Source organism: Anopheles bellator, chromosome 2 (genome assembly GCF_943735745.2).
Source record: "Anopheles bellator chromosome 2, idAnoBellAS_SP24_06.2, whole genome shotgun sequence".
Lineage (NCBI taxonomy): Eukaryota > Metazoa > Arthropoda > Insecta > Diptera > Culicidae > Anopheles > Anopheles bellator.
This window is the reverse complement of record NC_071286.1, coordinates 21,049,724-21,076,825: the sequence shown is the minus strand read 5'-3', so window position 1 is coordinate 21,076,825 and position 27,102 is coordinate 21,049,724. Positions and strand designations below refer to the sequence as shown.

The following is a 27,102-nucleotide window of genomic DNA, read 5'->3' as shown; positions in this document are numbered from 1 at the left end:
GGACACGAGTCGAGGATGTAGTAAACAAGGTCGTGAAGCAACAACGGCGCGCGCTGCTCACCGCCCAGCTCGTCGTGTGTAAGTTCACGGTGCTCGGATCTCGGATGTCCTTAGGCGGATGTGGTGCTGTGCTACTGGTGTTCCGGGCGGCAAACTTTCCTACCTACGCAAACCGAACGCTCATTCTCGGCGATGTGTGCCGGGCCGAGCAGGGAAGGAACGCGCATAAATCTTGTACCGGCCTCTGCACTTCTGCGCTCCCGCCGTCGGCATTAGTTCGTCCCGGGCAGGGGAACTGCACAAAAACACTAATTAATGACCGAGCATCCTTATCGTGGTGCCGGGCGGGCGGCCCTGTGTGAGATCGTCCGATCGAGAGAGAGATGCAACGGAATTTTCGGCAGTACCGCCTCTCGCCGGGAAGCTGTTACCCAATTTCGGGGTCGCGTGTGTGGACTCTGTGGACGTACAAAGCACCACACTCACACGCGGGGGTACACATGACTACGACGATTCTCAGGAAGGGCTCAAAATGGCTGCGCTTAATTAATAGAATATTGGACCCCAGCCCGCAGGAGGGGGGCGCGTTGCGAAGAAGGCAACGACGAAGGGTACGACGAATCGCGCGCTGCTCCTTCCGGTTTCTGGAAGAAGAGACTTCATTTGTGGGTTTTGTTGCGGGGTGCGCATATCAATTCGTGAGACACCCCTGTCCTTTTGCAGCTTCCCGGTGGCTCATTTGCAGAGAAAGGCGCGTCGTTAGCGAGCCGTTGCGATGTGGGTAGGTTCCTTTGGTTGGGAAAAATAAAAACTCGGCCACAAAAGCCGTGAAATTTAGACATTCCAGCAGCAGCAGCAGACAGGCTCAAACACGTGCTCTCGTTCTTGATGTTTACGCCGGAGCCGGAGCACCGTTTGCTTATGCGAGGCTTTGCGGCGAAACTTTGATGACTGCACGGTTTCGCTTCTTGTCAGCGAGAGACCTAGGAGCGGCGGGGAATTATGCACTGCGGGTGCCAGAGGTGGTGGTTGATGTGTGCACAGGAGAAGGAGGAGGTAGCTGCATCATCGTGCTCATCCTGCCAACATCGGGGCCAACATCGGGAACACATTCGACGTGGGGATATGTGAGCGGCTCTCTGTTGGGACGCTTGAAACTCGGTTCCGGAATCGAGCTGTGTTTGCTTCAAGTTGTCTTCCTCCAACAACGCGTTGAGTTTTTTTCGTTTTATCGAGCCCAAAATGCCTCTCTCTCTGTTGGTGCTCTAACTCTCTCTCTCACTCACACTCTGTGAGTCCTCGGGGTCGGATCTTTCCCAAAGTACCACCGAGAGCGCGGCCAGGAAGCTATGCAACTTATTTTTCACATAATCTCATTTATGTTGTTTCCACCGAAGGCAAATAAACATATAAACTCGCTCGCTTGACGGCGGAGAAACCGCGTCCAAATAGCCGCCGTGTGTGGTGCAGCCACCACCGATCTGTTGTGAGCCTTCTTATTAGGCGAAAGTTCGCCCTTTCACACACTGGTGCATCCCGGGCTCTCCAATGTTGGCTCCTGCGAGCTGCTGGTTGTTGAGCCTTTTTTTGCAGCCTTCTCTCTGGTCAGCACCACCACCGGCGGTACCAGTGTCGGTGGTCGGTGGTCCGTGGTCCGTGGTTGCAAACCAGTGCAAACCGACACGAATTGTGAGGCGGCCCCATCACGCTCTGTCTGAGGCCACCAACCAGATGCTCGAGCCAAGCCACTAGCCTGTCGAAAGTTTTCCGCACCAAAGTTAAATAGTGAGACTAAGGGAAAACTGTTGTACCTCTCGTGCGCCCGCTCGGTTCGTGAGCTGTGTTTTTGATGTGTTACTCATTTTGTCTCTCGTCCCCCGCCAGGATGGTTCACTTTAAACGATGTTTCTGCCATGCTTTGGTTATGCTCCGGTGCGGATGACTGGGGCGGGCCACCGTGCATAATTGTATTGTTTGTTGCCGATTTTTCACGTTCGCAGAATTGTACGCTCTGAGACTTGCGTCACAGGGCAGAGATGTGGGTCTAGGGGATGTATTAGCTCACGAGAGTATTGTTGGCGACAAAAAATTTATTATATTTTTGTGTGAAATTACTGAAGGATACAGGGGGTAACAGTAGCAGATAGGCGAATCCATAACAAGGGGTCTCTACATTATATGGATTACAATCAATTGTTTGTTTTAAAATACCAAATACCACGTTATAATTCAGAAACCCCTCTTTTAATATACTAATTGAAGGAAATAAGTTGTTATACACTTTCAACATTCGTTCACAAATTCCCCTTCCTTTGAATCCTTCCAAAAATAAAAATTCAATCACTACACGATAACTGATTTTTTCCGTTGAAAAAAATACTTTGACACCTCGATACTAAATGGCTTGTAAAAAAAATGAATTGATAGATTGAAATGAAACTTCACATTCGTTCTTATGAACAGTGCATCAACTTAACAAAAAAATATTAGACTCGTAGCAGCGCCCTCTGTTCAACTACGGCCGAATAGGTAGCTACGAACGTATTGAACATCCCAGTAGATGAGTTAACGTAGATGACCAACAATGGAAAGGCAAAGTAAGCTCAAAGGTGCTCTCAAGACGTAGAAAGCACTAAGCTTAAAAGGGGACTACGTCCGTAAACAATAAAGTCTGAAGACTGTTCTGCGAAAGTTTCATGAATGGTTTAGTTGAGAGTATGTAAAAGGCCACAATTCAAAGGAGGTCCAAACTTATGCCTGTGTGTCGGTTGCTCCTGTGACGTGCGGACACAGTTAGTGTCTTAAACTAACTTTATCCAACATAATGTAATGTTCTGCTGTTTATGTGAACATCGTGAGTGTTGCGTTTTCATCTTTTGGGAAAATGTGCTTCAATATTTAACACTCGATCTGATGTTGAATATTGATTCTACCATCGAAAAAGATGCCAGAAAGCTTACCGATCCATACAAAATCTGCTTGGTTTTATAAATTTTGAACGAAATTAAGCTCTCCGAAAGCAATTCCCAATTCCCCAGTCTACATGCAGAACTTGTCCGAATAAGGTGTAAATTATAAAAGTGGATAAATACATAAAAATAAACAAACGCAATGAACGAAAAATACAAAACCATGAGATACCAATAAAAATGACTCATCCTAGACAGTGTCACAGCGGAAACACGCGTAATCGTGTCGGACTGTTTCCGGTCACACCCTGGAGAGTAACTGTGATTTAATAACGTTAAGCCTGGATGATGTTTTCCCTTTTCCACCCGACGCTCCCCATCCCGTTTGAAGCGAGGAAGATTTGACGAATGGACACGAAAGGGCGCGGACGGACATGTCTCGCTGGAAGGGATGGAAGGACATTACATGATTAAATCACTCCAATTAGTGGTCTCACGTGTTCCACGTTCATGTCCTCTTCCTTTGATGAGCAACAGCAATAGCAGCAAATCCACTGCATGGGCGGCACGCCTCTTAATGGGGCAAGCATATCGTTTGCCTGACGGTTGCCAAAAAAACCTCGGCGCTATCGCCTTGGGGAGTGTCCCGTGAATTGGCCGTACCGATTCGATGGTTGACCCGGTGATGACCATTCGTTTGAATTGTCATCGTCGCACGGGGCGCACGGCCCCGTACATTTGGATGACACGAAAAGCCGAAAAAATCATATCCGAACTGCGGTGCGATGTGCAGCAACGCGCATCATCGCACTGTTCCGTGGGTTTTGGGTTCTTGTGTTTGTTTTTTGTCGTCGGCTTTCGCGTCGTTTACGAAATTAGCCTCCGGTCACCAGTGCGCTAATCATTAAATGAAATGTTCGGTACTAATGGGAGGAATGCTGTAGACTTTGGACAAGCGGCCATGGCGGCGGCATTCATTATGTAAATGACAGGCTTCCAACCAGCGCGGACCATGGGAAGAGATTGGAAAGTTTGCTCGTGAAAATGGTGACACTTCGGGGATTGGCCCCCAGTTGCACGACACCACCATTCCCGTGCCTTTCGGGCTGGTGTACGCCCATCATCAATTATTTCCACTTGTCACGACTCAACCCTCTCGGCCGCTGCCGGGTTTTCTCTCGCTGACTCGCTCCGGTTTTCCGGGTATTTATGCAAGGAACGTTGTCCGGCTGGCGTTTCAATCAGCCCAAATGGAAGGTGTGTGAGCGGAAGATAGCCAACAAAAAAGGTAAATCGCAAGATCGCAACATAAATGAGCATTAGTTGCTTGAAATATGGATCGGGCGAGGCGCGCGCAGTAAAGCAAGCAAAAAACGGCGCACCAGCAGCAGCCGGGGCCACTCCGGTGATTAGCGTAATAAACCTCAATTCGTCTAATTATCGACGCAGAAGTCGCCCCACGCCCCGCTGTGTTTGCTGGCCCGCGGAGAAAGCATCATGCTGAGGCACTTTGTGTCGATTCTTGACGAAAAACGGAGGGACCAATCCACGGCTACGGCCCAGACGGGGACGGGTGGGAGCGCATTATGGGGCGGCGGTCCTGAGCTTTGGTAATTTCGGTAATTGCCCCACGGTAGAGTGGCGAAGAAGAATATTGGATGGATTTTAATGTGATTAAGTGGGATTAATAACATTATGATGACCACGACACACGGTTCGGCTTTCATGATGCTCAAGCATAAAATATGACCCAGGCGGGCGCAAGTCGATCGAAAAAAAAATGTAATGTTCTTAGCCCGTGACCCTCATTTGATGCGTAAGTGCAACATGTTTTAATTAACAGTGAACTCTTCGCTTGAAACTTATTTGCATCATTTCAAGGATTTGTTCAGGATTTAAACCATAAAACATAATTTGCATTGCGGAGCATAAATGAAGAGAGAGTGCGCGTAAATTGATATTAACAAATGAAGAAGATGCAAAATTCAAGAAGTGTAAAGCTAACGGAATGATGTTTTCTGTACATGGACAAAGCACTTCGTCAAAAACAATACAAGGTAAAGCAACAATTAATATCATCCTTTTTTGATATCAGATCATTGACAATCTAACAACATAAATACGCCTTCTCAGTGTTGATATTGCTGCATGTCCGGCAAATACACTCGCCGACCGGTCTTAGCCTTTGCCTACACCAGAGGCAATGTTAGTCTCTGTTGTTTTCGGTAACGTTCTGTTTTTTTACGGGTGGGCTTGTTGGATTTTTGCCAACGGATCACGCCGGTCTCGGGAATCGAACCCGTGCCCATCAACATATTTAGTGTAACTTCTCTTACATTAATTAGGCGACCTGCCAAGAATTAAATATGTTCGAATAGCTCAGAGAAGTATTTGAGTAGATGTGCATTACATTGCATAGGCAGGAGATTGTAGAAAACGATTGTCGAGCCGAGTGATGTTAACAACCCCGGTGAGTTAAGTGCAGCCCCCCAATATCAGTGCCGCCGGACTGACAGCAAACCGCTCGACACACACTTCCTTATGCTAATCTGAAAACTATTGTTCCCACAACACTCGCTGTTCTGCAATTCTGTGAGTGGACTTGAAAAGTTGCTCCTGATGGCCCTTGGTGTCCAGCAGAGTGCGCAAATCATTGTATCAACGAACGAACAATTTGCCACGGCGGATGCGGGTTGCCATAAAACATATTTTCCCAGCACACGACGCGGCTCCGGCGGCCGTGTCCCGTAGTGAAGATAAAGCACTACTTAAACCCAGGACCCAGGACCACGCACAGTACAGTCCCCGTTTTCGGTCGGTCAACTCTGGTTTAGTATTATTATTACTCTTATAAGCGAAACTATTTGTGTATGTTAATTTATCACTTTCCGCCACCACCTTCCGGTTGCTGGGTCGGTGACCGCGTCCACCCGTCTGTCAGCCGGGCCGCCCCGCGCCGAAAATGCATTGTAATCTGCTGGTTATGTGTTCGGGCAAAACTGTGGACTGTGTGGACGGCGGGTTTTTATGGTTCCTCTCCTGCAAACTTACGGCCATCCTGAGGGTGGTGGTCCGATGCACTGTGCGTCGGAGAGCGAGTGTCCTTTTTCGGTCACTTCTCCCATTCTGCAACGGCAGTTCCTGACCTCTCTCTCTCTCGTTCGTTGTGGAGGCACGTTTACGTACGTGACGGATCGGTAGGGATGCACAGACGAGGCGTCTGAGGTCCGGCGGTTGTCCTGGGCGCATCAGTTTCAATGTGGGCCATCGTCTGTCAGTCAGTGGACGGCGCAGCATGACAGACTGTCGTTTGTGTGCGCACTTTATGGTGGTGCCTGGGAGGCGCTGGTGGCAATGTTCCGATTCGGTTCCGCTGCGGGAGCTCCTTCTACAGCAACACGCTCCGTGACCATTCGTTCTCTTTAACGATAATGTAGGCTTCCATCCTCTGTGAAGGGGGTTCTGATGTGCTGATGTGTTCATCGTGGTTTGTCCCGGGTGTAGCGGAGGGTCGTGTGCAGTGCCCGGGGTTGTAACTGTCGTTTTATGGCCCTGTGAGCACGTGATTTAACTCCACGGACCGGGTCCCGGGTCCGGGGACCACAAAATTTGCCCATTTAACTATTTTCACAAAACGCCCCATTTTCCGGTGGTGGTCGCTCTGCACCGGAACGAACGTGCCTATGTGTCTGAAAGTTTTTTGTCATTACATCCATCCGATTGGCAGAATATGATTCATAAATTATCGAGAACCGCCCTGAACCACACCACCAAACCCCACTTTGCGTCCGGTGACTCCTGTATGGAACTGTAAATTTGGTAGAAAATTTAACATTTTCTTTCAATTTCCATTCAATCATTTTCCTATTTTACTCCAGGATATTGTTTTGTTAGGTTCTCAATTTCCCGCCGGCGGCGGCGGGTTCCGTGATAACAGTGCTCCATTCCAACTCCATTCAGAGCTGGCGAAATAGTAGCAGCAGCGAATAGATGCGAATGTCTGCGCGAATGTTGGTGGCTCTTTTCATTTCCGCTGCCAATATTTGCGACCGGTTCCAGGTCTATACTGCTCGAGGTTGCTAAGAGCCACCGCTGCGATGCCTCGGTCTTAGGTAATTAAAATTACTCGCCCGCTACGGACTTGCGAAAGAAACTCTCCGCCAGAGAGCCAGCCTGGTGAAGGCACATTTTTTGGTAGCTAACTTTTAAATACGATCAACCAGAACAACAAACACAAACCCTGGTATGCCGAACTGCCCCCATCGGCAGTAACTCTCGGGACACAATTACGGCGCAACCGGCGTGCATGTTGCGCCCCAAACTTCGCGCACGAGCCGAGCGCGTGTGTCTGTTTCTTTTGGCCGAAAGCTATTTTTTCGTAATTTTTAATCATCTTCATTTGCCCGAAGCGAAGTTCGGTGTACGCACACGAGCGACGGAGCGCCCCCCTGGGGTAACGCCACGCGACGACTCATTATCCTGCCATGATTTTCGTATTACAATCCGGGCGGACGGGCGGAAGCACACCGGGAATTGTGGTTTGCCTTGCGAAGTGCTTCACTTATCAGCGCCGTGAGTTACCGTTTCACGCCAAAACGATAATTCCCAACTCACAAGAAAGCGAAAAGAAAAACACACGAGCCAAAGGAAAATGATGGCATTCCGATGCGGCGGGGTGGGGGTGGGATAGAATGATAAAAATTATGAAAACAGAGATTGGCTTTCAGGAGTTTCTGCTCGCGCGTCGTCGGATGGTGACTTCGCCTGCGAACGCGGTGATAAAAGCCAGAGGTGGACTTGTCATCTTTGCTCGTTCGCCTGGAACGGCAAATGAAAAACAACCCCCCCCCGGGGGAGGGTTCGAATGGGTGGCGGGCGTCTGTCGAAGTCCGTCTTCCTGAGTGCCGCGCCCGCCGCCCCACAGGAGAAAGCTCTCTCATTGTGCGTCAGCGTCCCGAATCCGCCCGGCGACATAACGACATTAAAAGCAGTGGGCGGGCGGAAATAGGAAAACTTTTCAATTTCTTTTTCGTGTGGCAACGATGGAGGTGGCTGCTGGCCGGTGGCTGGCTGGTGGCTGGCTGGTGGCGTTTTTCCCCACGGGGATGATGATCCCGGTCGCGCACCGCGCACCGTGGACCGACTGATTTGTGACGCGAAAATGAGCTTTCGACCGGCGAGGATGGATGGCTACCGACAATCGTCCTTGCAGAGCAGCATAAGCCCCGCAGAGGACGCCGGCGACGCCGGATGGTCGAAATATTGGTTTCGCCTGTGTAATAGTCCCTGGATCGCGCGGCGCGAACAAAAGTCCCAAACGCTCTCCTCCCGAGAGCGCCGAGAAGTTGTCCAAGCCCGCGGCCCAACGGTTCTCCAACGGTAAACGGCGGTTGCCGGGAAAGGGGTTTGACTTTGTGAAAGAAGCGCGGACTCAGTCTGCCGAGATATTACGTAGTAGAGTGTAGAGTAGTATAATCGGGTGCAAAAAGCACCAGGAACGACCGAGCATCTTTCAGCTGTTCTTGGGTTTAATTTAATTAACTGAAACTCTGCGGCACCTCACTCCGGACACATGCGCCGCCGGCAGTCGATCCAATTCTTCGGGAAAATTTGCAAAACCTTCCACAATGCTCTGGCTGGCTGGTGAAGAAGAAAGCCTCCAGTCCGAATTATTTTCTCAATAGTTGAAGCCTAGTTCGGGTTCCGATTCGAACCCAAAAGGTTTGCTTGTAATGCTTACATGTGGCAGCCTAAGTTGGACTAGTTGCTCTGCATACAATAATACCTCGCCTAAGCTTCCACACTTTTTTTCTGGCCCCGGATGAACCGACGAAAAACTAGTTGAAAAATGATGGAATTGTCCAGAAGGTGGTGTAGGTGTAGCGTCCAGTAAACATGAAACGGCGCTCGATAGATCATGTTTCAGCTTTGGGGGGTTGGTGGGATCGTCCTGTAAGCGAGAGTCTGGAAAAACATGTTTGTTTCCCTGCTATGGTGCGTCACGTCGGTTCTCGTGTTTCGGTTACGTCGATGTCCCATCCTGCGGGTTCCAGCTTCAGCGGTCGGCTGGACCGTGGACGACGCCGCGGTTCCAGCAGCGCATATCATCATCATGGTCGTGTTTGTTTCCGCCACTTCCGCGGGGTTCGCAGGAGCAGTCCAGCATGAGGGAGCCGGTTCCGACCGGGTATAAACACCCGCAAGTGGGCACACGAGGCATCCGTTGTGGATCGGGACACGGTGGACATGACAGATCAAATCAGCGTTCAGCGTATCGGCGAAAAACATGAAATAGGTGGACAGCAGCGCGATGGTTGCCATTTTCTGGCTTGATTTCGTTGTTCCATTTCCCTGCGGCGCTCGAGGCTGTAACTCATATCCCAACAAGTAGCGCAGAGCACTACTGGCGGTGTGGGGGTGCTACAGGACACACCGAGATGCCGAGGTTAGTTAAAACGCTTCACTATTTCACATGAGCCCCCTTGTGCCGTTCTGTGACTCTGAGGGGTTGTTTTTCTATTGGGTCAGCACTCCAAAACGGCGTTCCTCTAGTGCCAAAATTGTAGTGGCAGGACATCACAACATCATCGACGTTTGCGTTATTGAAAAAGCAACGCATCAAAAGTGCCGCCCTCCCCTTTGTTGTGTAGCGTCAACCATTTCGCTAACGAAAGAGCCGCCAATCTTGAGACCAACTTTATTTATATTCGCACACATTGCACCCGGCCGTAGTAACAACCTGACAGGCCCAAGTTCCGCCACAGTTTATTTCCTGCTCTGCCGAGCCGATTCTCCATCATCCGCGTGTCACTGACACCCCATTAAGTGGCTCCTACTGGTGGGTGGTGGCTGTTGTTGTCGTGGTGGCGGGTTGTGAGGGGGGCGAAGTACATTTTCCTCCTCCAAAGTACAACATCAGTTTAATAATATGCAGGCCCAACGAGCGAATTCGACATCCGTCGGTGCTACCTTTTCCGTTGGTTTGAAGTCCCTGCTAAGAGGATTGTTGACAGGTTGGTCTGTGGATATGTCTGTCGCATTTTGCGTGCATTTTTGCGGATTGCAGATATATCTGGGGGGCTACATGAGGCGTAAAGTAATGTTTTTTAGTAATTACAGATTAATGCCAAACTGCTGCGCCTCTGTAAAAACGTTTACGGGTTGGCCGAGGCGTAAACCCGAGCGTAAATGCTTTTTGCATACGTTTCGCTTACAAACAGAGGATAATTTAAGTTCTTATTTGCTAGTATAGCAACAAAATCGAAGAAACAGAAAAAAAAAATCAGAAATCAATTTATTTTTCTTCTATTTCTATTTTCTCGGACCAAAAACACGAACGTATACACGTTTGACATTTCGTTTTTATATTTTTGCTGCCACACGAAGCGTAAACGATTTGACATTACAAATTAATTTTACGCTAGTTTTCACGCCTCATGTAGCCCCCAATATGAATCGAGAGAGAGATTGAACGATGACATCGACGCCGCTTGATTTGCGGTTCATTTTCCGTCAATAGTCGATGGAGGGTAGTCTCGAACGCCACGTTAATTGTAAGCTCGGAGCAATTCAAACAAGAGATCAACTGGGGTTAGTTTTAGGACTTCAAAATAATGCATGCGTGTTTTTTCGACGTTTGTCTCTACAACAAGAAAACATATGACTACTTTAATCAAAGTCTCCGCCCGTCGTTAGCTGCTACTTTCTATCATCTTTCAGGTTTCGGGTAACGGGTTTTGTAGCTGGCATCAGTTGCCCGATCGACCATGTTCGGTTGACAGCGGTCTCTAGACTACTAAGCACATAGTAAGGAAAACCCCTTTTTATAGACTTGTAAGGTATCGAGAGCAGCAGATCCCATGCCAAATATTCGAGATAGGCTGTGTCCCTTTTTGTGATGTGTGGTCGAGCGTTGTCATGTTGAAAGGTCAGTTCATTATGTTTTTTATGTCATTCTGGTCGTTGTATGACCAAAGCTTGCTTCAAACGTGTTAATTGTTGTCGATAGCGTTTCATGAACAAATTAATTAGGTCTTGAAAGCTCATAGTACACCATACCATTCATATTCCACCATAAACCCGTTCATCACGCTGTACCCTGGCCTTTTTTGCGTTTAGGATTCTCGTAATATAATAAATCCACTATCGCCAGTGACGATTTGGTACAAGAACCCCTTTGTTTTATGTCGTCCAAGCAGTAATTCCCAAGCAATCTTCCTTCTTTCAATTCATGTGGAACCCAATCTAATCATTCCCACGGCACTCAGGCGAGGGAAAACTGTCGTGTGGTCAACTCCTAACATTTCTGCAAGCTCTTGACATGCATCCTAATCGGACAATGCTGCCAATTTTTCATCATCAAAACTAGTTTTGGATGTCCAAGTTTCTCCTGATCTTACAAGCCAAAGTCCTAATAATTGAAAGAAAAAATTAATTGGAACTTGTTGTCGAGGCTAATGTAGAGCAGGGTATTCCCCGGTTTGCTTGGCAGTTTTGCCAACAGCGTTAACGTGGGAAAAAATTGTCATCCGAATCCAGATTCACGGTGAGCTAGTGGCCCAGCACACCAGTTACGTATTTAAAGGCTTCATAGAAGAGATTTTATGGGCTTTTCTTCCGGGCGTCGAATGGCTTTCTATCAGCCGACCCGGAAGCTGCCATGAAATGGATTAAAGGCATTAGATTCAGGCCACCGATGGCCATTGAAAGACGTTTCTTCCGGACACCACAAACCTACACTCGCTAATGCCGGCCGAATGTTGTTGCACCCTGCCGTGTACAACAAATTAAACGTATGCACACATATTTTGAGTAAAATGTAAACACACTTAGAATTTAACTCTTTACATCCTATTCACTGGGGGGCGGGATGCAGCGTTCCGCTCCGCTGGGTCTTCGTCGTTGGACCTTTTCGCTTGGCCCCGATGGCGAGAGCTGATGACAGGGACCCCCACCCCACAGGCGGCAGGCGAGTGACAAGGGCGCGGGCGCGGCCCAGGACGTTGAAGGCGTCGCTTCGCTCATCGTTTGCTGTTCGTAAACACAGTTTCATTCGCACCGATCCTCTTGCCGTTTCGGGATGGCTTCTGAAGGACCCTGGCTAGCTGGCTGGCTGGCTGGCAGGAGGCGGCCCACACATCGTACGGTACGCTCTGTGCCCGGTGTGTTCTGAAATCTGTCCGCTTTATTGCTGGCTGTAATGCGGCACTTGAGGTAGTCGCCGCCGCCGCCACCGCCGCATGCATCTAATGCCCGCTCGGTTCCGTTATGGTGCAGCGCTCGGCACCGAATCCCTGGCACACTTCACACGAGTGGACCCCTGGTGCCGGGTTTCTTTCCACGAGGTGGACTAGCGTTCCATCCGGCGGACGGGGACGGCCCTAATGCCCGGCTCGTCGGCTGCCCTGGAAATCCGAAAAATAGACGCTTAATGCTCTTGGAGCTCTATCTCGGCTATGTGATGTCGCCCAGACTGCTGCTATGGGGCCAAAACTCGAGAATGGAGGCGGAGGCGACGAGAATTGGGGTGGCGCTGGGTGGTGGGCGCGGAAAGTTATATCAAGTGTCAACTGACGGTCGGCTCTCCTGCGTTCAAAAGTTGATGGGCATGCATTGGACCCCGGAGTATTTTGGGCAGTGGATTGGTGGGACCGAAGGGATGTGAAGATTGCCAGGGAGCGGGACGGACCAACGAGAAAAAAACACAAGCCCCACGTAAGCTGAAGCGCAAATATTTAAACACATTTTGCTCTCCACTTTTGAAGCGGAAGCGTGGCTGCTTCTGAATCTCCCGTTCTTTCGGGGCGTTGTGAACTGATCACCAGAATTCTTCGGGCTTTTGTGGAGGCGGCAAGCAAAGTTGGGGGTTATAGACCTGAACCCCCAAGACCCCCGAAAAGAAACGGGTTGCGCAAAAAAAAGTTACACCACACGTATTTATGCAGGGTGGTACATACCTTTACGTCCTGGCATTCACTCCCTCCCTCCCTGCCACGGGCTACAATGTGTGCCAACCGCCTGTTTACTGTTTGCCTGCATTTGTCTGTCAGCACTCTTATTTATGGCTTCCCGGAACTGGAACTGAGTGTCGGCGTGCAGGGATGAAAGCTGCCCTTCAATTTGAACTTTATTCCGGCCGCGGTGCGTTCATGATGACGTTACGGTGGATGTTTCAATTGATGCCGAACCAAAAATGGCCAACTTTTCCCACGCCGAGGTGGGATTTTTATGGATTTAATTACGCGCTTCCTCCTGTCACCCGGATCGGAAGTGGGCCCAGCGGAGACAGCACCCCGGTGATGGATGGACATTACTGGGGCGCTCTGGTGGATTGTGTTCAGATTTCTTGTGGCGGCGGAGATTAGCGGTTTCAGCAGGCAACAGTGGCTTAACTTCCCGGTAGCGATCGTAAAAAGAGTACTTCTACGTTCTTGAACGGGACCCGCCTAGAGTATGTTCCACTGTGTCCCGTTTATGCGTTCTTCCATCCTGCAGGCCGCCGGCGGGACCTGTGTGTTGTCCCAGTCCTCCAGTGCTGTCGGTTTTTGGTGGCATGGCTTACGAAACCCTAATGTCCGTGACAGCAAACATAGCCAGGAGTGCCAGGACGGACTACTGGCGGACGACACAAGTAGCAGCGCCACAGGGGAGAACCGGGGGCGCCAGAGCGCGTTCGCCTATGACATAACGACGATGGTGCCCCCCCTCGAAATGACCACCATGATGGTAATGGTGGCTAATGGTCCCAAATGGCTCATTTGTCGGTGTGTCCGGGGTGAAGGTTGACATCGATGTAGTCCGTCCGCCGCCGTGCATGAGGGCGTCATCGTCATCGGGCAACTCCAGCACTCTAGCTCTCTATGTCGAGCGATACGAGGCGTCATACAAGTTCTTGCGTCATCAGCAAAGCCAGACTTCTGGCCAGCATATGATGCCAGCAGCAAAGAACCGAAAAGGGGCGGACAATATATTTTCTGCTCTGCATTCACCTACCAATCATATGCAAGTTGGGGGAATGACCCAGTGCCGCTGGACCCGCAGGGTGGGTGCACCTGGGGCGCAATGTTTCACAGCAAGATTTATTTCTTACTTTGTTGCGATTATTTTTGTGGCAACAGCAGTAATGGAACGGCTGCATCCGGAGCAAAGAAAACCCCACTGGGAAGTACTCTCCACCACGTCCACGACGCCCATGGGTTGATACAAAATGTTGTTTGCTACTCACCATCAACCGCGCAACTATCGGAAATCCATTACCAAGACCTCGGACGCGCGTCTAGACGGGAAAACGCTTGCCGCCGCTGCTCGTCTTTTGCACGGCGGGACGAGCGCAACATGCAACAGGAGTGTACCACACCCTTTTCCAGGAGCTCGCAGGTAATTGCTGCAGGGTACAAGGCAAAGGTCCTGAACGCCACGCTCGTGTTCGTGTGAGGGTCCTTTTTTTCTTCGCCACAGTGCAAAATCCATTAGTTTCGCATGATTCAATCACTTAGCTCAAAGGCCGGCTCCCCCCTTACAACAGTCGTCCAGCGGGTGGGGCGGTCTGGGGAGGAGACCCCACGAACCTGCCCGACTCGACTCGCCCGCCCGCTCGCTCGATGTCCGGTACCTGAGCTTTGAAGGTGCAAAAAAGATTAATCTATTGCCCTTTCGTCTTCGTACATTTCCACGAAGCACTTATCCCTGGGTTGGGTCCCCGGGAGTGTCGATGCCAGTGCCAGCATTATTTTCCCGGCATTGTCTGTCTAAGTCGCCGCCGGTTGGGGAAAGCCGGGAGGAAAGTCACCAGGAAAATAATGAGATTTTGTCACGCAAAAAGAGAGCGAAAGGTGTGGTGATGGTCCATTGGCTTTGGCGCTCGCGGCGGCGGCGATAGAGAAGAAGAGTCCCATATCCCCTCAGGCCTGCCTCCTGGCCCGGAGTGCTTCCGAGTTGTGCGGGGTGGGACCAAGGAGTGATCCTGGGCAACGGTGGCGAGGACTTCTTCGTCTAGCGCTCTGCGCCGAGAGTTTCCCGTCGGAGGTTTCGTATTCGAGGGTGGCTCTCCCAAGAGGGTGCCGCTGTGCCCCCCTCTACCGTGACGAAATGTCGTGACGTGACGTGGTGCGACGAAATTGACTTTTTGGCCTTCCCACCATCTATTGCGCGCGTCGCATTGTCCATGCTGTGCCAAGTGGCTTTACCACCGCTAGGTCGTGTTGGTAATCGAAAATAGATCAAAGTAACCCCCCGAATCGGGAGCCGATTGCAGCGTTGGTTCAGGATCAAGAACCGCGCTGACTCGATGAGACGAATTAGGCTTTCGGTGGGGATGGCTGGGCGTCGGTTCTTTCTCGTTGAGCATTTTCCAATCACTTCCCGCCCGGCTGTGGAAACAAATATCCGCCGCACCGGCAAAACACTTGAACACAATCCATTCCGAATGTTTGGACACAAGGCCACCGTGATAAGGTTTGGCAGGTTTTATTGGCAACTCCCCGGGGACGACGATGTGTTGGACACTTGGCGAACGGAAGCTACTTTCTCGGAGTTCACGAGAATTCTTAGCCACAAAGGTAACGTTCGAAGCACCGCGGAGTGACGGCAAAACGATTGGGATACACATGGAATGGCGGACCAAGAGAGTTCGTTCGTTCTGCGAGTCGCGTTAATCGACTTAAAAATTTATTTGCCCTCTCTGTGGCGTCGTCTCCCGACGGGGTTTTGGCCACACGGGGTAAATATAGTCTCATCGGAGACTTCGTCGTCATTATATGAGGATTTGCGCCAATTATTTGGCTCCGTTGGCGCCGGGGCTACGGAGCTAACTAAGCCGAAAATATCACCTAACCCGGTGTGAAACATTTTCTATTTTTGTGCCCACCACGACGAAGAACGGGTGAAACATAAAATGACGGTGCCTTTCCTTCAGACTTAGAAGGTGCAGTGGAACTTTCCAGAAACCGAGAAGCTTTAAGCACTGATTAAGCAGTCTGATTGGCCAATGTGTAGAGGGAACGTGTGCACAGAACCACATTTTCACAGAGATCAAACGAACGAACGGAGTCGAGCATATTCGCGTCGACCGAAGTGTACATTTTTTTTTACAGCAGATATCGGGTATGCAGGGTTATCTGCTAACGTCTTAATGCTGCAACCCCGAGCACGATGCTGCGGCTGAGTTCATCAGCGTGCCGCGTGATGCTGTGCCGTGACCACCTACGTGGGGGTAGCATAATCTTAAAAGCTAGTCTTTTACACCCGCCCGAAAGCTGGTTCTTACTTCGTTATATTGGTAATTACTTGCCATAACCGTCAGCTTTAATGTGGCAAAGTATCGCCTTGTCGTTGGAATAAACAGTCCATTGTCGTTCGGGTTCGGTCTGCCTTCGTCGCGCCCTTTCTTCCTCTTCTCCGGCGCTGCTGTTGACCAGTGAACCCTTCAGCATCTTTTAAGGGCCGTTAGTGACCCGATTCGCCGATCATTAGCGCCAGTCGAGTGAACACTTTTTCGCACGCGCCGTCAAGATGCCGGCCGGCAGAAGGGCGCGCGACTCCACGGTGGTGTGACTTCATCCTCCGTTCGACTCCGTTTTTTGCTCTCCACCACCCACCAGGGGACCGGTTCGGGGTTTCTGGTTGACTTTAGACATTTATCTTGCCCCAAAAAAGTTTACCCTCGTTTACGAAAGCACCACCACCCCAAAGAAAACGGGGTGGTTAATTTTTGTGGATCCCAATTTTTGATGCATTTTTAATCCACTTGGAAAATCATTTTCCAACGGGGCTGTCCGTCCAACTCGGGGTCGCCAAATGGAGCTATTTCATTTTCCCACAATCAGCCCCCGCGATGCGCGTCCCGGAGTACACCGTGTGTCCACTTAACCAGAACGACGGACCACCACTTACAAGGATGATGGTGTATCCCTTTTCTGGGTAGCACTTTTTTGTTGCTTATACATGGCTTTTGGCTATCTTCGTCGCTAAATGTGCACCATTAACACCGGTCTGTAACTCTTTCTCTTAGCTTCACGTTATCGGTTGTTGTTTTTAACGGCTTACCACATCAATCGTAATTTAGAATTGTTTGTATAAGTTATATACCCCTTTTTAATATGTGACTAAAGCTTAAAAAATCGTGCAAAATGTTTGCATCAACACTTTTGATAAATTTGAACGCGACAGTATTATATCTTCTAGTTTTAAAATAATAATAAAGATGACATATCAAGGATGCTTATTATTATTGAAGCTGGAGACCTTGGTCAACATATCGATGCCAATCACTTATCGTCCATTCGTCCATCGTCCATCGTCTATTTAAAAATCTTGAAAAGGTAAAGTCGTATCCTTTTTAAACGATTTGCTTAACAATGGGAAGGTGTTTTCCGTTTGAGTTAGCAATTCTTCTAGTTTAATGCTGAGTGTTTCTAGCATTGTTAATGCACAGAAAATCTTCGCCCAACCATCAAGCACACAACGCAGCAAACAGTATTTCGAAGCCCACGCGTCGTATCATTAACGGAAATCTGTTGTCAGCAAAATTACTCAAGCATTTTCCGTTTGCGCCGAATCAATCCGTTATGCCAATCGCGTTTTTACTTCCACTCGCTTGCACGACGAAGGAGTTATCGCTGTGGTACACTGTGGCCATGGCAGTCCATTTTATGGCCAGCATAATGGGGCCCGGCAACCATTGAAGTGCGCGCTTCGGTTGAAATAATAATTGGGGAAGCTTCGAAAATGATTCCCCAACTGTCCGTGGTGTCCGCTTATGCTGAAACGCAACAATGAAGGATTAATGTGCCATTCTAAAATTGGCGTTCGAGGCTTACGCACCGTTCGTCGAACCGGGAAGCTCCACAACGCGTACGTAATGAGGCCTAAAGCGCGTCCAGAGATGGTTATGCCGCTGTTGTGCGCTAAGCTGCAATCGAAATTCCGACGGCACTATCCAGGGCTGCCCTGAAGCGCGCATATTTATCGCGCACTGGATAACTGAGCCGTTCGTCGGCTGTTTATGTCCCACTTAAGGATGGTAGCGGCGGAAAACTACACGCAGAGACTGACCAATCGACTGGTGTGGTTATCATCAATCGCTGTAAGAGCGCGCCACTGTAGAGAACATCTACCGAGTAGCACCAACCACCAATGTCCGGTCTTGCTCTTTGGTAGGCTACTACCACCACATGTTTGAGCCGCTTCCGGGACCCCCAGCCAGTGGAAAGCCAGTAGAATAAATGCACTTGTCGTTATCAATTTATCAAGTGCAACGGCAGGACACGGAACAAACAGCAGCCCAGGTCTTTGCATACGCCAATGGCGGCGGCCAGACGTTATGCTGCCAGGCGAGACAGGACTTTGCTGCCCAAGCAAGCAAACGATCATTTTTCAACCATGGAGATTCCGGAAATGTTTGGCCTTTGGTGTGCTTATAGCTTTTGTGGTTCGACGAATGTCGGCCGGGGCAAAAGGATGAGTTTGGAAGCCACAACACGAGGGCAGCATCGGTGCCGATATTCACTCTGAGTTGTCAACGTGAAATGTGATATTAAAATGTTGTGCCGACTTTGGTTTGTTTTATTGGCAGAATGTGTGGTCTATTTGTATAAGCCTAAAATCACTCATTTCTCCAATGAACTCCAGGAATTCGTCTTGGACATTTGTTGTTTGCCATATTGAGTTATTATAGGACATCCTGAATAAATCGATAAACATCGTTCTGATAGGAAATCAGTTGAAGGGTAAACTTTATTTATTACGTGCTAGCCAGCGATTTATCTAGAAAAGCTTTGGGCGGGGCACTACATATATCCGGACATTCCTAAAATGGAAGAGTTTTTTGTGGGTCCACATTTTTGCGCACGTCTTGCAAATGGGTAGCCTTTAATCGACAACCGTAAAAGCAAGATGATCGATCCATTTTACGACACTTTAGTCCAACTTTAGACCAGCAATCGGTGGCCTCGTCCGGGGGATTCCCGATGTTTTTGTTTCTCTGCATTTTTAATGCCCATCAATGTTTCAAGACGTCGCGAAACAATAGCAATAGCATCGGAATTCGCCTATTTCGACAAAATTCCGACCAATAAATCCACAAGGCACGACTGTTGCTGAAATACGCATTCGTTTCCGGTTTTTTGCGTGCCAGAGTCGCTCGATTCTATGGTGGGTCGCGTGTGTGTGGAACTCCAAAATGGCTGCAATCGGCGAAAATGTTTTCGGTGACGACGATGATCATAATGTTGATGGCGCCCCGAGTTCTTCCTCCGTGTGTCCAGATGCTAGTCCGCGTGTTTTGGCTACACAACAGATTTGTAGGAATCATGTTGTTAGTTTGTGCCCTCAAAATTGAATCTGAATGTGATTTGTATCAAGCACAGCATTTAAGTTCCGTTTAATAATCTATAAAGCCTGAAGAAAATGTAAGAATCATAGTTGTGGAAATGTTGTTCAACAGTAAAAATAATAGTCGCATCCGGCGATATAGGAACGTGTGTTGAAACGTAAGCCGCTTTCCATTTTGACAACTGGAGGGCCCTGGACAGCCCTTTTCGAACGGGGGGTGGTCTGGCTGAACGGAAATCGGTGCCCGACGAAAGGCCCCGAGCGAGGCCAGGAAGAAAACTGGTTTTCCCACCGTCCGGCTCGCTTCAGCTCAGCCCACTGGCCCCACTGGGAGAACCATTAAAATGAATGATGACATCGAGATGCCATCAAATTTATTCACAGTTTTTGCGCGGTTTTATTATTATTATATTATATTATGGTTCGTGCTTCTTCATCCCGCCGGTGGTGGTGGTCCCGGACAAATCGCCGATTTGTGCGCGCCGATACGCTTTCGGGTAATCCAATCCCCGTAACGGGTTCATATTTATCAGATCCTCTGATTCGGGAAGTTTTTATACGTCCCGCCACCAACGTCGCCGATCCTCGGTATGGCTGAGGAACATCCGGGAAACATTAGTGAAAACGTTCTGTCAGCCGGCGTTCTCCCCCACTCGACGGCCGAAGCTAAATGTGTTCGGCCCACTTCCGCTCCAGAAAGTCCTGGAGAGCGCTCCCATAGACTGCCACTGCTGTTCAATTCCAAACACACACATACATACAGCCATCCAATAATCGTAAACGGGCGTTCGGGACCGGACGACCAGTACATGATGTTGGTTTTTCGGGCAAAGATTTCCACACGGCGGCGTCGGTGGCGGCAACTTTGGTCCCGACGAGTTGGCAAAATAAGTGGTATGATATAAAAATAAGCACCGGCCCGGCACAGGACATGGAAGGACAGGCGAGCGAGCGAGCGCAGGGTGCGCGGGACGACGGCCGATGGCATGCACAATAAAAACAACTTTACGGAAAAACCGATACAGGAAAAATAGTCTGACACAGGCCCGGAACTGTTGCCGATGTGTGCAGGGTAGCATTCCGAAGCGCGAAGGATACAACCGGGGCGCTGTGGGTTTAGGAAGGATTTAGGATATCTTCTGGCAGCAGAGTATGCGCCAGCGTCCTACAATGGCCGAGCGAGCGGGCCGATAGTTGTTGAGTCGCTGCTTTTACAGTGAGTGTGCTTTGAAAATTTAGAAATAGGAAACAAAATGAAAATGAAAAAGGATAAGGAATGTTGATGTGTTTTTTGCGAAACTTTTCCATGCTGATAGCCATCTCGTGCGCCTTTCCGTTCCGTTGTGTCCGCATTCCGTGTCCGAGCTGGTTACGAACTAGGTCGCTTCGGGGGAGTGCAGCAGTCTTTCAAGGAGCTCGGCTCCTGTTATTTCTATCGGGTCAATCGGATAGAGTCGCCTTGATGGGTGATGAGATAAAATACTATATTTTAGTGATATTTAAAACAACCAAAGCAATGTTTTTCGAGATGGAACTGGCTTTTTCTTATGCCAGCGGTTGATTGTCACAATTGAACCACTGGAATCATCATGAAGCTCTTACTAGCTATCCGTCTACGTAGAAAGCCACAATCTCACAATGGACCTTGACAGATGTGCATTAAGCAGCGCTTCAACTTTGTACATCAAACATGGCAAAACAAACTTTTATTGGAAAAGCGACTTGTTGTTTTGTCATCCCGGGGCTTTGTTCCAGTCGTCGAACCGTATCCTGCACAATATGGTTCATTTGATGGCCATGGATAGGTTGAAATACAAAGACATTCCAGCCAGTGGCTTTGCTGAGGTTTTGCATCATGCATCAATCACATCATGTGGTTGTTTTAATCATATAAAGCCCCGTATACGAGTAGCGACTGTAGACTGTGCTGAGCCACACATAAGAGTGTCAACTGATGTTGACTTTGAGGAGTAGTAAACGCTAGCTTCTGGACCACTCAATGTAGTCTCTCAAGGCAAAGTGAGTTGAGTGAGAAGTCGAAACAGCAGAAGTTTACTCGTAAATAAATGCCGATGTTCGCAAAGCCTCAAACATAGGACAAATCCCCACCATCCTTAAACCTAATTGCACGAGACTGTTACGAAATGTAATGATGCGTCCGGCGAATTGTTTGCCAAACGGTTACTTCTTCCAACGGGGAAAGCAAATAGATCGTGTTGGGCAGCAAGAGCCGCGCAACCCTATCTGGCAATAGATCCTGAACCGAGTATACCCACTGGCGCTGCTCTGCAGTGCTGAACGAAGGCCGGAAATGCTGCTCGTGCCAAGAGAGAAAAAAAACCTGGTGCCAGCATCGCGCCGGTTCAGAGTTTGCGTTGGCCACCCGGTCGGCATTGGCTACGTTTGCCGTAGCTTTCAAATTTATAAAACAAACATCGAAAAACGGTGATTACCGAGCTCTTGAGCCGAGGCCGCCGCCATCACCATCGGGGTGGCTCCGGGGATTGCGCCCAGCTATCGAGCCCGCCGGACCGCAGTCGTCACAATTTCTATTTCTTCGAAGACACGAACGATTAGGCAAACAGAACTTGGTGCCATTTGGAGAGGCCACTTTTTATGCTCCCGATGCGCCCTATTCAACGTTCGGCCTTCCAAAGCGGCGAACCCCGGAGTCAGCTTTCCGCCTTCAACCGATTCATTGCTTCGGTTTCGTCCAAACAGCAAACAAATGTTTGCGAGCCGCGGCGCTGCCACGGTGGTGATGCTTTTCGCGAAATTTTTCTTCTCCGCTGCTAGCTGGCCGTAGCTCAATTTGGCCCGGTGAGAGATGTCGATGTCGATGGTGGTGGATTGGTCTACAGCGGCCGTTTGCCTGTTGGCGGTAGGAGGATAAATTGTGCGCGAAAATCATTCTGGCTCTCTGAACACACGGACCGGGCAGAGCCGGGCGATAGAAACTAGAATTTAAATTCGAGAGGTTTGGCATCCGAGGTCCTTTTTACGGATGGAGACGATGGTGAATTGATGGCAGATCGGGCCCGGTCGCTCTCATCGCCCGTGTGTAGGGTGGAAATTATCATAAAAATATCGTTAAAACAGAATCTGAGTAGATAATAAAAGAAAATTTATGGTCCTTGGCTTCCGTGCACAACAACGCCACCACCGAACCAGTGTTACGACATTTTCAATGACTTTCCCACAAAGCCAAGCCCTTTTTGCCGTTTGCAAGGTGCGGAACCTATTTCTTTCGCCCATTTCTTGGCCAGGCGGTTTGTTGCTGTTTCTAACCTACGGAGGAATTTCTTAACCAATTCGTCTACGAGACAACGAATCCCACGCTATAACACACCATGGAGTCGTTAAAAGAAGTAGCCGTGTAAATTTTGCAACTTTTAGCAATGCATCAAAGTAAATGTGGGTCTTTTTCACAGAGATTAAGGTCCCGTTTGGATGAGTCGTTTACTTTTAATCTCAGAGGACGGCAATTCATCGAGAAAATCGTAGAAGTATGTGGTAGATAATTTCATTTCCAATTTGTTGAGATTGGGACCAATTGAGTACACCACATAGTTAATAGAGTGTTTAAAAATAATAGTTAAATTTGAAAGTAAAATTCAACAGACTTTATTAACAATTTCGGTTAATTAAAGTAATGTGGTGACATACATCAAAATCCGGTTGTTCTAACCATTCCAAAGCTTGTTTAGTAATTCTTGCATTTGTTTGGCCACCTTTCTTACTTTATTTGCACTCTATTTCGGTGGTCCTTCAAGAACTGTGAACCGGGTCTTCTGCCAACCGGGTCTTAACTGGCTGGTAAGAATGTGTACACGCACTTTATTTCATCTCCATCTGCGCTGACCTTGGTAGCTTTAATTTCACACGTGAACTAATGCCGTTGGGACTTCCTTGATGAACATTAATTTTCATTAAATTAATTAAGTTACACATCGCATGGGCTAAGCCTTACCAGAAAAGGCTGCTGTATCTTGACACTGGTGCTGCTGTTCTCCCGGCAAGGCCTTATGGGCAGCTTTCAGTTTACACGGGGTTCTGTCTGGTAGTTCTTTTCGCTTTGTTTTTTTTCTTCCGTTGGTCTCATTAATGGCAGCAGAGCGTGTGGTGTGCGTTCGTCAGACCGGCTTTTGCGTCTTTTCCACCCCGAAAAGGGAGTTGATTTGTAAGTTTTTCGTGCGCTTTTCGCTAATGCTAATGAATAAGTCGGCTAGCAGGCAGCGTGTGCTTGCTTGCTAGCTGATTAAGCCCATGGGACCATGGGCGCGGTGAGAAAGCAACCCTCGGTGCCCTGCCCCTGTTGTCTTGATTAATTTCTCCGAGCCAGAAAGCGGAGAACCCGGCTCCGCGCTGGTCGTGTAATGCATTCAACGAAGCATATTTTTCTGATGAAAAGGCAGCCTCTAATTCGTAGAAGATCTGGGCAAAGCAGTGCGTACTAATACAAATTTGAGCGACAAATGTTCTAAAACCATTGAATCCTGATGCACGATGAAGGACGTTTTGTAGTGGAAACTAGTTTTAAAATATGCTTTGTTTCTACTTTTATATATCTCCTTTCCAGATGTGTACGGCTTCGGAGCGATCCGGTCGGTGCAGCTGGTAGTTGATCCGCCAGCAGTTCGTCGTGGCCAACATGCAACACTACGCTGCCTGTACGAATTGGACGATTCTTCGCCACTGTACTCGGTGAAGTTCTATCGCGGGCTGCGCGAGTTCTACCGCTACTCACCGGGCCAGCAACCGAGCAAGAAGATTTTTCCTTTTCCCGGCATCAACGTCGACGTAAGTATAGCGTTTCAATTACTTTTTCCACGTCGTACGCTGCGAACCGTTCTGCTTCTATCGGCCATTCGTTGGCAGTGCACGTGCCGCAGCCCGTTCTCGGGCAGCAGAAAGAGTAATTTGAAGGCATTTGCTTCCACTGACACTAATCCGTCTTCTCTGATCTCGAAGCATCGAATGGCAAGAGGGTCGCCAAGAAGTAGCAGTAGGACCTCGGTCCATAAGAAATCTAATGAAAGTCATGTTCCCGATGGAGGAGCGCGAGGACATCATTAATAGAGAGCTCTTTTATATTGTTCGTTTATTTTCTCTGGGCTCAGCAGCTGCTCTCCAGTGGTCCCTGTGGTAGACAAACGACAACCGGTTAGGAAGTTGCGATGATCAACATTATCATGAAACGATGATTCAACAGGCTCTCGATTGATAGACGTGAGCCAAGACGAGTGAAAACCTTTCGAAAACTAGCAAACGGAAGCAAACGGAAACCAGTAAGATAAGATTACGTTGCAGGACGATTTCTGCAACGTGTTTCTTTTTATGCGTTACTTCGGAATGAGGCAAAGCTCAACATTAATTTTGTGACAATCGCTAGTCCCTTGTCGCGGTCCGCTTAATGGATGTTCCCGACGAATCGGTTACAGCTTTCGTTGATAGAGCCCAGTTAAGGAACTATAGCGGCAGTATGGAATCCTCGGAATGGGTTCACACGCTTTCGATGGAAAAGCAAAGCAAAAATCGGAAAATGTCCGACATTCATCCTGGAGCAGTTCGCATGAGCATCAGAAGTTCTTGTTGCCCGATGGTCGCAGCACGCTCTCGTCTCGTGAGCCTGAAAGTGTTTTCGAAACGGTCTCCGATATCTCACTTCGTAGAATTTCGGCTTAGCAAAAGCCAACCCTTTTTTTGTTGCACAGCTCTGTTGTTATTTTTAGCGCCAGCAGCAGCACAGCACCATGGAGTTTGCCAAACGAACAACGAGCCATCAGCCATCGCCCCATCGTTAGCGATGCTTTCCCGAGATCGGTTGAACGGCGTCTTCTGTTTTTGCGCTCGTTATTAACTTATTAATTATAATTGGAAGGCTGAAGATTATCTTTCATCGTCAAAGCGGCGTTCCCTTTTTGTGCATCGTTTTTCGTTGTTGCGGAACCCGGCTACGGAAAGATTGTGCTTACTAACAGAACAGCGCCACGGCTTCTTCTGCTGTTTCCTAGTCCTGTAGGCTGTGGCTAATGTGGTCTTTGACTGATATCTCAGATAGGCTCGTCTTGAGTGGGAGGAATCTATCCGGTTGTCGCGTGCGTTGTGCAAGTTTTGCGGGTCGATGGTTTTGACTGTTCACGCAGTTCGTGGGAGAACCGGACCGAACTGCGATAAACGCATTTATGAAAATTGAACTTTGAGTGATTATCGCGAAAGCAGACGACCGTCGCGTGGGCACGAATAATTACGATTATTATGGTGGAACCTCTGAACCAAACTCTTTCCGGTGTTGGTTGATAAAAGACACCATTTTTATTAAGGAAATACTGTCGATTTCCTTAGTACATCTCAGGAAGGTTTTTGGAGTCTTCTTAGAAATGTAGGTATGACCTTTTCACGAACATTCTACTAAAAAACGATTTGAGACTATGTGCGTAAATTTCACATATATTTTTGGTAACGGCTTTTCTTTTTTAGACCGTATTTTCTAGATCTTTCCACTTAGATCTAGTTGAATACTTTCGCCATTTATGGTTGCATATGTTTCAATCTTCAACAACTTGTAATGCTGAAAGAAAATGTATGCGAATCCCACATCCCTATTGAAAATCCTCAATCTATTCTAATCAATATCGTGTGGGGTCCCCGAAGCCTTCATTTTCGGTGGGTGGTTTATCTTTCACAATTTATCTTTCAACTGCCTTACGCTGGTATCGCTTTTCTGCTTGTTCCATCCGAAACCTGCACACCACAAATTGATGTTTCCGAAATGGTTTGGTCTGTGATTTTCAACCGAAAGCCCAATTCGGTTTCCGGGGCCGATGCATAGCCAATTCGTAGTGATTGTGGTTTCCATGTGCTATTTTGCCTCCCTGAAATGGGTCTCCACGTCGACGATGTCGTGTGTGGGATTTTTGATGGGAGCATAGGAAGACAATTGGCCTGTTCCACGCACGCATATTGGTGGACAGTTAGTTTGAGCAGGAACTATCAACTTCTGCGAGAAGCAAAATGACAAAAGCGGATGAAAATGATCTGTGCTCTTTAGAAAGCGTCAAGTCAAGGGCACCGACGCAACACAGCCCTGCCAGTTTGCTGGCTGCCGAAAGCCGTGCTCGGATTATAATATATTTATGAGATTACCCTTGCCGATGTCTCAGCCTTTTCTGCAAGCCATCGAGGGCACGGTCCACATTTGTGGCGCGCACAGGACACGATTGTGACACGGGATGCTAGAGAGCTTTCCATCTTCGTATAAATATCCTATTTCGTTCGTCTTTAGATTGTCCTTTCCTGGTTTCTTGAGGGTAACGTTTCGTTTAACGTTGAGCGCTGAACGGTGGCCTTTCCCTGGCTACTTTTGATTGGCTGCCGTGAGACAGAGACACGCACAAGTTAATTCGTGGTTGCTACATTTTAGCGCCATCGTTCCAGTGGAAAAGTGTTCTGAATGTTTTAACCACCGTGGTCTTTATACGTGATGCGGCGTAGTTATTTGAAGAGCGCGTCCCAAATCGTGAATAGTTGACGACCCAAAGTCGTCGGGTGAAATTGAATGAAAAATACAGTTAAAGAGAAAACTGCTTAACTCGAACAATACATCCTGTGACCGAAGCGGTGGAAAGGTTCAGGCAGCAGCCTTCCTGCTCGCCGTGGACGACAGAAGACGAAAAAGGATCAAAAGATCAACGGAATAAACGACATCCATTTAACAGCGGGAGCGAAAGACGACGGCTTGTTTAGGTTCGTTGGGCCAGAAAGTCGCTCGGGAAAATCGTCTAGCGTCTAGCGTTCGGTGGATTCGGAAATTTAACCCCGTTTAAGGAACAGTAAAGTGTTTCGCTGCATCGTTTCGTTCGAA

General features: G+C 48.6%; 1 protein-coding gene across 1 annotated transcript in view; it reads left to right on the top strand.

The window, feature by feature from the left end:
* The window catches only part of LOC131207169 (uncharacterized), a 102,199-nt gene that overhangs the window by 15,999 nt on the left and 59,098 nt on the right, over nt 1-27,102 (top strand). The window contains exon 2 of the mRNA XM_058199780.1: nt 23,818-24,038. Coding sequence (XP_058055763.1) covers nt 23,818-24,038 — 221 coding nt within the window. The remainder of the gene's footprint in view (nt 1-23,817; nt 24,039-27,102) is intronic.